Source organism: Schistosoma mansoni, chromosome 1 (assembly GCF_000237925.1).
Source record: "Schistosoma mansoni strain Puerto Rico chromosome 1, complete genome".
Classification (NCBI taxonomy): Eukaryota; Metazoa; Platyhelminthes; class Trematoda; order Strigeidida; family Schistosomatidae; genus Schistosoma; species Schistosoma mansoni.
The window spans coordinates 57,384,989-57,397,145 of record NC_031495.1 but is presented as its reverse complement, the minus strand read 5'-3'; the positions used below and the strand labels follow the sequence as shown (position 1 = coordinate 57,397,145).

The following is a 12,157-nucleotide window of genomic DNA, read 5'->3' as shown; positions in this document are numbered from 1 at the left end:
TTGAGAAAATCGATACTGATCAGGTGAGTCAAATAATGTTGCCATGGAGGTACTAATCCATATGTTTGCATATTTTCAGTGCTTCGATCCAAAATTTCCGTTTAAATTTTATGGCTCCAATGTCGGTAGATTCATTACAAACACTAGAGGTAAGATAACCACTTTCCAAACTGAAATATTTACTGGGTTTGGTTTTTGCACATTTCATTCCACGAATCAAAGTTGTTGTTGATGTTATTGCTAAAGTGAAAATTACACACCCTTTGGTCCATTTAAAATACCGCGAAACAGATATGTCATCAATACAACACCCCTTCGTAGATTCAATAAATTAAACTGATCACATTTACAACAACAAACAATGTTGTGCGAGAAATCGGTTTGAATTATTGAAGCACATGAACTTCCAATTTATATTTGATGTCCCCCAATTTGTTTCTACTGATATTACAATATAAAACTGAGTTTATGTACATGGATTTACGTTTTATACATGGTACAGTGTCCGGATATTTCACGTCTTCCTAAATAATGTAATGTTGGAAAATTCGTTTCATGGAATTTACGGCAGTCCTACATAAATATCATTTTATAAAACAGTGAAATTCAGTGTTGTAATCCCGAGGCATTTTCTCATTTACATTAAACAGTAGTAGTGTTGAAAGTTTGGAGAAGCAGTTGAATACCTTTTTTACTAAATATTTATCAACGAGTCTTAAACTCTAGTTAAAGATATCTGGTTCTGATTGTCAGTTCATTGTTTTTGTTCGTTATGTACAACAATGAACATGTAATATGAAATATTCGTAAAACCACTTTTTTTCAAATTTATAACACCATTTCATATCTAACGCTAACTTACATCAATACTACAACCCATAAGGCAACAACGTTGAGCATAAATTTTAAGCTGATCTATAAGATCACTTGGACGTTCTTTTTGGTTCAGTTCAAGAGATAAACAAATTCCACCAGTTAAATCTTCCATAGCTTCACTTTGTGATCCTCCACTCAGATGAGCATAACAACCATTCAATCTATCCGTTCAAGACATCGAAAAAAAGATAAAAAATTATTTTAATATTCCATATTTCCACGTAAAAGTGATTCTTTTACGTATATTTTATTAATCTAATTAATGATCAGACATCTTGAAAAGCAAACATATGTTACTTCGTTGAGTGTATAAGATACAAAAGTAGAGCGCTGAGGTAGACTGAAATCAAGCATTAAATTTACCAACTGCATGTGTTCGGCATATAAAGTCTATAAGATTTTATTGAGAAGTGAAGAATTTGACAAAAAAGAGAAATAATATTGTTTATTTGTTAAAATTCATTTAATGTCAAATGTCCAGGTAGGCAAATGTAGAGAATTTTCTTGACAATTATTTAAATTCAGTATGGTTGTTAGTTTCGTTGGAAAGTATATGTGTAGCTGTGGCTTGGTGGTTAAGTCGTTCGGCTAACATATTGTTTTTCTTTAGTTGTTAGTATACCTGAGTTATCTGAAGATATTTACGATTTGATTGATGTCATAAGACTGTTTTGATGATGGAGCACTTGTCATCATTAACTATAATACCACAGATAAGTATTGTGTTATAGAACGATGACAGTTAGGTTATTAAAAGTGTTTATATTTAGTTTGGGTGGTCGGATTACTATGTATTATAGCGGATATGAAATTGAGTTAACCGTTAGGATTTATCTGGGTTATCAGTTATACTAAGCTTTAACTGAACAAATACTTCATTATTTACCGGCTTAATTCATCTAGAGTATTTGGCAATCGACGGTCATAAACTTACCTGAATTGTAAATGCTTTGTGTGTGCATTGAACTGGTTAAGATGGATTTTTTGTTACCTATGACTGATATTTTTGGTAAATTTCGTGATTCAGTGCAATATATTACACTTATCAGAAAACGTGGACATTCAAGTAAATTCAAAGGGAAGGGGGTCATAGTCTTTTAAGAAAATAATCCTACTAAATAGAAACAATGCTTCACGTGAACACTTTTTTTCCGATTTCAGTAAACACCGTGTCCGTTCTTGTTACCATTGGGTTTATTAAGACATGAAATAGCATGGACGCTTACTGAAAGAGTCATATGATGTTCGAAGTATGATGGTAATTTGATCTGAACAAAATAGAGGCGAATAACTTAGGCTTCGACCTTAAGGGGAAGATTATCCTTAATATAGTACTGAAGGCAGTTATTAACGTATGCGGTGAATCTTTTGATGTCATTTTGAATGTCATTGTGGATAGAAATTTGAAATCTTGCAAACTATTGTGACGTGTTATTTTATCAGATAGTAACCATCCATTATACTCACATCTTTCTCTTTGCATATCAACCGGTGGAACGGCATGTCAATACATTAGAATCCATGAGAGCAAGTAAAAATATGAAATTTCTGCCATGCCGTACGTATACGACGAGCAGGATATGAGAGTTGACCTGATCAAAAGTTTATGTGCTTGAACATGTCAATTAACGGTCATACAGATTCTTAACTTTTCTGGATCATTTCACTTAATTTCAGATAATTTACCTACTTATTCCACGTATGTATGTGTGTGCAGATATTGATTATTTTTTGTTTGGTACAAACTGAATAAGAGAAATCGGATGAAATAATGTACGCTGAGAATTCCATGCTGAAATAAAATATAATTTTAAACAAATACATTGATAATAACAGTAATAGAATTAAAAAAGAGTCTTTTTAAGGAGTTTCAGGGCCTCCACTTGATACTTTCAAAGTGCGCTCTGATATATTTAGGTTAAATAATCCAGTAAGCAGATAAGAACTTAACTGGTTAAATTCTGTTGATCTTAAAGACTAGATGGTCCAATATAAGTTACATTCCATGGCTGGAAAGACGATAGTGCGAAATTTATTCAGAGTATAATTAACTGAATTCATTCTATGATAAAAATGTAAATTGCTGTCAAAAAATGCTATCATACTTACTTTGCATAAGCTTTTTCCAACAGAGCTGACCAGAATTCCGTGGGATCATTAGAATGCATAAAAACGAGTGTATTACGTCCTTGACGAACCGGAAGACGATCATCTATAAGCACTTCCACCCAGTGACCAAAACGCCAAAACCGAAAACGTACAACACCAACATATTCTGGTCCTTTCAATTCTTGATCTTTAGGCACCACTTGATCAAATAGCTGTGGGTATCCTGATATGGAAGCCACTACTGCAAGTAACCAGCAGTCACCTAGACAAGTTACAAAGTGAAGAAAAATACTCAATCAGTTTATTATTGACTTTAACATCCTTTGAGTCAAACTGAGTAATTTCTTTAAAGAATATAATAAACAGTTCGCAGCAGGTGTGCTAAAATTCATACAGTCATGTTTAGATTAAAAGGAATGTTTTTTGACTTCTTCAAGTGAGCTAATTTGATTACTGGATAAACGATACCACCTACCCACATTAATAGTCTGACTTCTTTCCTATGACAAACGTTTTTAAATACTTTTTATTTCTAAGTCAAAACACTTTGCGCAAACTTGCGTTTCAGTTCTCATACTACATGGCAATTGTTGAGATGTATTTTTAAAAATTTACATTCTATTCCTCGAACATGTTTGTTTCTTAACTCCCAATGTTTTGCCTGGTTAAGTTCTATAAAACTTTTTAGATAAAACTGAATATCATAGACTCAATAAACATGGACAGATTCATGGATGAGAATTTGAGTTGCAATTTTGAGAAAAACGTTTTTCTTCAACAACATAAATTATTACCGTTTAATAGAATAACGATACTTACATTTATATTTAGGTAATAGATGTTGAGAAAGATTCGTTTACTAATTCTATTGTGTAGAAAAGTTCTATTCTGGGTAATTATGTACCGATTAGTACTTACTTTATGAATGAAAACACTTCTATTCAAACAGTCTATTGTAGAAACTCTACATAATTTTTATGTTTAAAGTATTGTGGGATTTATACGCAATAAATAAGGTCATCAAGATATACGCTATACCAAAAAAACACTTCATCTGTTACCTTATATTAATAAATTAGCTGGCCAATATCACTATTTTATTTAGCTTCATGTAATTTAGGTCAGATAGTGTAGTGTTCGGATTTTTTTTCTATTGGAATATTAAGTGTATTTGAAGAGTACTTAGTAATGTGACAAACTGATGAACTTCTGTAGATTGGACTAAATTCATTTTCTAATAGTTTAGACATAGAATATTTAACCATGGTGAAACTTTCTTTGAAGTTAATTAAGTTGGATTCATCTCTTGATTTATGCATATATTTAATCTACTCCCGTATATGTCTGTCAACTGATATTTTGTCTCGAATAAAGAAAGAACAAACATCGTAGCAGAACAACATGAATTCATTTTTTGTTTATTTTGTGGATTTTCCTCATCTGTTTACAACCTAAAATCATAGTATTGACCATTGGAACGAAACAAATGTACATGCTGTTTATCAGAAACGTTTAGAATAAACTGAGATGAAATGTGGAGATAAAATGATATTAATTTTAATGGTTGAGATCATCAGTTAATTGGAGCTAGATCATCTTAGAAAACCTGGGAGCACTGGATGGCCGTTTCGTCCTATTGTGGGATTCCTCAGCACTGCCCATCCACGATCTCGCCTCGTGAGATTCGAACCCAGGACCTGTCGGTTTCGTGCGTGAACGCTTAACCACTAAACCAATGACCCGGCCGGCATCCAACAGTGTTAATGTCTAACTTCAACAAATCCACGAAATTGAACGACACACCATCAATATTAAGTGATCATAATGTAGAAGAATTAAAAGTTTTCAATATTTTAGATCATGAGGATGAAAAATATTTCTCTTCTCGAAACAGAATACAGATTAGTTGAGTTAAGATTAAAGTTTTGATTAAATTCTATAGAAATACAAAAATAGTCTTACGTATGTAGTCATACCAAATAAGGAATTGGACTGTTGGAAATGTTATTCTATCTTTACACTTTAACTCAATTTATTACAGATGCTCCTGATATTGTAATAAGCTCATTGAACAATTTTATCTATTGTCTAGTTAATTTAATTTAGGCATTTGACCTATTATGTAAAATTATGTATTAGTGTGATTGAGCGCACGTTTGTACATCAATCTTTAATCTATTCACCCATTGGTTGTAAACATAAACAATCAATAAATTATCCTTAATCGATTAACACTCATAAATATATATGAATTTTTAACACCTAACACGTACATATTCTAATTTACTTCCTTGTGTGTTTGCTTTCTGTGCGCTAATAAACTACCTTTACCACTGGTGTTCGGGCTTTTGAATAATCTTGAGCAAATTCATAATACTACTAGGATATTTAACCTACGTAGATATTCAGTTAATGGGATATTATTTATTGGAGTCAGATATAAACAAAATTTGGAGGTAAAATCCGACTCACACGTCCTCGTCCTGCCTACTGGATCATGGCACTTATCCCATGTACTGACGTGAGCAGTAACACGGGTGGTGAAGATCGGCCTAATCAACCACTCTACCTATACCGACAAATGATTACGAATGCTACAAAGAGTCATTGCATAACTATTGAGGGTTCAAAGAAGATGGTAAAAATGAGTCTGCCCCTCCCCCAAATAAAAACGATAGTGTTATGTAATGATTCTGCGTAAGCAGTGCGAAAACAACTGTTGCGCCCCGGTAGTTGTGCCCTGCTTCGATGTACCCACTCTTCTCCAGAAAGGCCTACTAGACTTCACCATGTTCCTATGGCTGGAAGGGGAGGTGAAGGAAATTATCCTCTACAACATAATGTATGTACATTTGTTTCATTTTAATGATTATGTACTTTGAATTCATATTATTCTGCTATGGTACTTGTTCTTTGTCTAAGTTTATAAATGGGAATAGTTTTGTATAATATTTTATCACAGTGGTAAACTTCTGTAAACTATCTGATAATTTTTTATTAGTTAGAGTGTGAGGTCAGAACGAATAAATTATTATTAGTAGGTATCAGCTTTGCGGTCACGACGATTCTCAAACGTTTTAGGCTTGATCAAGGTAGAGGTCTTCAGTATTCACTGATGATCAGTTGTACATGAAGATGAAACAGTAATCTAGTGCTTTGTGGTTTTTATCAGTTCCCTACATTATGTCAACCCATGATGGGCAATAGCTTTACATGCATTTGTAATACATATCTATCATAACTAATGATTTGGTAAATATAATCATAGTTTAAGAATAAAATACCCTTCTATAATTTCGAAAAGAAACATTTATTACTATTAATTTTACGATTCAACCATTAATTCGGAATGCTAGATATCTATGTCTAGTCATATGAATTGTATGTTTTGTAGGTAACTATTATCGAATCTCAAATTGTAAAAGATGGTTATCTTACCAAGTGCTCCTTGTTCAATATCGAAACGACTTGCTCCACCAGCGAAAAATTTAGCATTTGGATTAATTTCCTTTAAAAAAGGTGAAAACAGAAAGGCATTTAGCGAAAATCTATTGTATCACAAAATAGTAATGATTTAAGAAAGATATAATAGAAAATTTAGTGCCCTGAGTTCATAATTTTACGGGAAGATATTATATCGGTATAACATAAAATGTCAAACTGATCCGTCGGAAAGTTTAACCTCTAATTAGAACTTAATTAGAATGAATAGTCCCAAATATAAACATGAACCTATTAAAGTGTATACAAAATACTTAACAGTAGATTCCAGAATCGCCTTACTTGAACATGCTTTAGGACAGTACACCGCTTTATTCAGAAAAACGGGCAGATTATTCAGTAAATTGTTTGTGTTGAAATCTTTAACAGGAAACTAGTTATTTTCCGGTCATTGCTTTTGAAATCTATTTCACATCACATTCGCTGACACTCAGAAATAACCACTCTTAGTTTACCAAGGAAAATCGTCTCATTTAGCAGAATTATTATAAGCTACTTATCTTACTTTCACTGATAAGTTTAAAAAATGTCATTTGCGTTCACCTACCCCTACGAATTCCAAACGAATACATCACATCTATTCACTTATATGTGATATTAAGAAAATGTATCACGAGATATGTAAAAATTTGCTATGATTCAATATGATGTCTCTTAAACGATGTAATTCGCAGATTAATAAGCTAAATGCTTGAAGGAAATCAAATAAAAACTTTAAATTTAGTTTTGATGATAACCAGAATACAATATTAAGGAATATCTGAGATTTTAGATCCATATCATTATCCGAAATGTTATAACCAGACTAAACATTATCCTAACTAAGAGCATTCTTCTTTGGTGGAATATTTTAGGTAGTTCAATAAACATTAAATTTATCGAGGACTCTTTTCCAATGATATCTGTGGAATGTTTAAAATTTATGTTTATTTACATTTAGTGAAATGTATAAATATGATCGGACAATTTTATTTTTATCTATAAATAGTTCTTGATGAAAAACACTTCGACTTCAAGTTAGTTTTCGTTTTCTACTTTAAATATCATCTGCCTTATCTACTTATTTTATTTGAAAGTAGTATATGTTAATCTTTTTTCACTTAGTTAAGTAAAATGTGTTAAATTGTGCATGATTCAAGATCATTATCAAACGTAACCCTAACCAATGGTTTCTATAATTTATTCAGTAATAATAGAGTAATATTGTAGTGAACAAGAACACGAGTGGGGACAATCAAATGTATGAGAACCATATAGTATATGGTTAGTTTGCAAACTATCAATCGATTGTCTCAATCTTGACTGTTCCTTCTGAGAATACCAGTCCATCGTCATTGATTATTATTGTTCATGCATTTTCATATCAATTGCGTTTCATTCACGTTCTTTCGTTATCGATCTTCTACTGAACTACATTCAGTGCCCGACTATCATTATATACTACTTATGTGGATATAAGTAAACCACACCACAATATGACCTTTCGATTTATGTTATAGTTTTAATATAATGAAATATCTACTTAAATAATTCTAAACGGTGACAGATAATTTTAATAAAAGTATTTGTTTGACAGCTGATATTCAAAAAAATACTTGATCAAAGGGACATTAGTTTGGAATGTGCGCTAAAGAAATTAGTGTATATAAATGAAATTAAGATTGATAATAGTCTAAATCAGACATATAACGTCTGAAAACAATTTTTAGCTATTAAATTGATTGATAGAAAATGTTAAAACTTAAAACAATCAATTTTAGTTGAGACTACTTATGTCAAAGAAAACTAACGAACTCTTGGTAAAAGATCTAATCATTTTCTTGAAAATATTCTTCTAACTGGAGTGATTTTGATCTTTAACTGTTTACTTAGTAACCATAAATTTTTCTGTGATGGGTGTAGATAGTAGGGCTGCTAAAATTTTTACGTCAATCATTTCTTCACTGAAATAATGTGATGAATCATTCTATGGTACAATATATTACCCCAAATTTATTGTGTGAATATACAAGCAAAAATGGATTTCATAGGGATTTGATTTCAAAGTTATTGTAATAATCACAAAATGAACTAAAGATCAGTGAATTGTCTAAACATTATACTTACATGTGGTCTTTTCCATTCAATTCTCTCTCTGAAATCTGGCAGATTCCCAATTGCTTTATCATTAGCTGGAAAGTCAGGATCTTCCCAGAGTGTTCGTTCAGTTTTTAAACGTTTAACTAGCGTTTCATATTGTTTACTTGCAACATTCATCATTAGTTTAAACTAAAATTCAAATAATGAATACCATGTATAAGCGTTATTTTTCTTTTGAAAAGGCATTCTTTTAAAGTCTTTTAAGTAGATCAAATAGTATGAAGTTAGTTGCTTTTCTATCATCAATATTTATCTTCGCCTTGATCTCATGGTGGTATCAGACGATTTTCTAATATTAGTTCATGGAATGCAATTGATCCTACTTTGCATAAAAACAATGATCAGAGTATTTTGCTGAATAATTATATGTTATAGTAATCATAATGTCAAGGAGACTTCAGTTACTTCAGTATTTTGTTATTAAATAATAGTTATCATGAATAACGATAACTGTGATAACGTTTTTCAAATTCATATATCCTTGATAATAACCTTTGTTGTTTTTTGACTAATTGTTTTTACTTTTGGCTTGGTACATGGTACTCTGGTATCATTAACATACTTTCAAGATAGCTTCTCCAAGAACTGATTTCATTTAAAGGATATCTGGGAAACAGAGATCACTGAACATTTTGAGACTTTTAAACAAATTCGGGGATATTCGTCACCCATTTTTAATCTATCTCTATCACGTTAGTATTGTTTGTTTGGATCTTCCTATTGATGTTTAGGACTGCAACTGGTCCGTCTCTTGTTGGCATATGTGCATACTGTGCGTATTGCCTCGATATAGCCCTAATTCACAAACATTGTAAGCAGAGATGGATAGTGGCTAGCAGTGGAATCCAGTTTAACGCGTGTTTCGTCCTATTTGGGACTCGTCAGATGGATGTACCTGCATCTCGGAGTTGATGTTCACTTTGGGACTCGAATCCAGTACCTTTCGCTTCAAATGCCACCGCATTATCAATATCACGTGCTACAAACAATTGAATTCTTCGAGTTATTACTTACTCAATAGTGTTGTGAATTACAAATTAAATTATATACTTGAGGACAGTTCTTTGTTGATTAAATTTTCATTTTACTTTTGGTCATTGTCTCAGTCCACAGAAAAATAATTTTACGAATAATTACTAGTATCAATTAAGTTGGTGATTTATAGTAGCTGTTTCTTGTTATTTAGTCTCAATCTAAGTGATTTATTTTCTACTATAAAGTTTGACAGCTTGGTTTTTACTTTTGTAATGGGTAGTGATTAAGCAAAGATGCGTATTTATTCTTAGTTTATGTTACTTAGATGGAACAACTTACACATCAGAGTGTTGGCATTTCAAATGATTTAGAGTCACAGTACTATTTGTCATAAATACTTAAGGTAATTCTAATCTCAATTGGAATACTCAAAAAGAAAATGTGTTTCCTAGCCAACGCATAGTATAGACGAACCTTTAGATATGTTTCAAGTTATTTTTACATACAAAAGTCAAATAGCTGACACCAGTACCAGAATACATACCTTAGCATATCCTTTTGGAGTAAGTGTTTTAGGAAGATATGGATTAAATTCCATACGCTTTGGACCTTTGATGGGTTTTAATACATTCACTAAAATATTAACAAAAAAAACGTTTTGTCTGTTGAATAACACTATTTAGCTTATATTTAAATGAATAAACAAATGATGTATAAGAATTGCTTTAATAATGTTTAGAGACTGCCTACACATGAATGATTTAACATCAGATACCGTTCAGACATCAAGTACATGCCAAATTTTTAACTTTAAAAAAATTTCTCTAAGCCTTTCAAGATGAATAATTTTAAAACCATTCACTTTAATAGTTGAATTTATCAGTCGATGTAAGTTAGATAGCCATTGAGAACCTGGAAGTACTGGAAAGTCGTTTCGTCCAAGTATGGGACTCAGCAATGCACATCCCCAGTCTCGTGCGTGGAACTGGAACCCAGGGTCATTGTCCTCGGGCGCGAATGCTTAAACTCTAGACCACTGAATCGGCATTCAACGGTGTTTATGTCTAACTTTAATTGATCGATGATCCATGAGTATGTATATCTGTCGATATAACTGATTTGTAAGAGGGTAATGGTTGGATTGAATTAATCTATTTCGTGAACTGGACTTGCAGCTATAGAATTTTAATTAGTAGTCCTTAATATATCAACTGATCGATTTTATTCAGTCATCATCATTTGACATCATTTTACTTTACACAATCGTCTGGATATTTTTAGCACTCACGATCTCTGCTAGATTTTTAGGTGATCATAGGAACTCTATTCATATCCATAAAGACTGATCTGAGTAGACAAAACGTGTATTTGAATTGATTTTACCTTCGATATTAGTCCATTTATTAAACATATAAGTAAATAAGTGCCGACGTTTGTAAGGGTTTGTGTCATCTTGTTATTGACGATCGGAAATGAATTTTGAACAGTCTTTAGTGATACGTGTAGACCATAAACAATTTGGGTCAATAGAGATTGTTTATTATACATTATGGCGTACTTGAATGGTGTCTGATACTGGTATTCCGGACTAGTACTTCGTCCAATTTGGGTCCCATCAGTTGGCTGTATCAGGGTAATGGTGTTGATTTTCACACTAAGATCAGAACCTTAAACCTAGAGCTCTAAACACTGGTGTGGTTCAGTGTGAACATCAATATGGGGATTAAAATGCATTGAGCCAAATTATTTCAAATAATATGAACAACGTTTCTTTGATTTCAATGCTATTCATTATCTGAATTTACTAAACTGTACGCATTCAAATTATACTCATTTGTCCAATGTAGCTAAGTTTTATCTATATTTTCTTCTTTAAAGTTAACCATTTAACATTGAATCTCTTTTTGTTAGTCTGGAATTGATCATATTAAAATAATTGTCTTCCTTATCATTCGTTTAGTGAACTTTATTAATAGGTTAACTCAAAAATAATTCATAATAATTGTGCCAAAAATTTACCAGAAAACGGAGAAACTATTGGATGGTTGTTTTAACAGTCCTCACAACCCCAAAACTGTTAGCCAACAAACCATATATACAGTGTAACGCTTAAAAGTAAAAAAAAATGATTGAATTCATGCCAAATGACTCGTTTTAAGACTTCAATCATGAGTCATAGGGCTTGGTAGCTTCACGATGCATGATAGGGACTTTAAAAAAAAACATGATAGTTGTTTTAGGTTTGATGAAGACATTGAAGAGCATTAAATTAATTGTAATCATGACGAACAATCAATAGCCAAATAAAACCAAATAATTATTTCGGTTTAGCTTGGATCCTTTCATTAGTTGGTGACGGTTTAATGTGGGGTGAAAATTAGGGTACTCAGATTTTGTTTATTGCAAAATATTTTAAAAGAATTCTCATTCTCTCTCATAACTACTAATTTACTTTAAGTTAGGTTTTCTGAATTTTCAGTAAAATGTCAAAATCTCTCAGACGGACTGGGTTTGAAGTAAGGTAGTTGCCTACCATCCATTCCGCAACAATATGAGG

General features: G+C 32.0%; 1 protein-coding gene across 1 annotated transcript in view; it reads right to left on the bottom strand.

The window, feature by feature from the left end:
• Smp_157500 (calpain (C02 family)) overlaps positions 1-12,157 on the bottom strand; it is a 102,596-nt gene that overhangs the window by 26,686 nt on the left and 63,753 nt on the right. The window contains exons 21-25 of the mRNA XM_018794975.1: positions 10,145-10,233; positions 8,593-8,754; positions 6,424-6,493; positions 2,986-3,247; positions 863-1,037 (exon numbers count right to left, since the gene is read on the bottom strand). Of these exons, the coding sequence (XP_018649334.1) occupies positions 863-1,037; positions 2,986-3,247; positions 6,424-6,493; positions 8,593-8,754; positions 10,145-10,233 (758 nt within the window). The remainder of the gene's footprint in view (positions 1-862; positions 1,038-2,985; positions 3,248-6,423; positions 6,494-8,592; positions 8,755-10,144; positions 10,234-12,157) is intronic.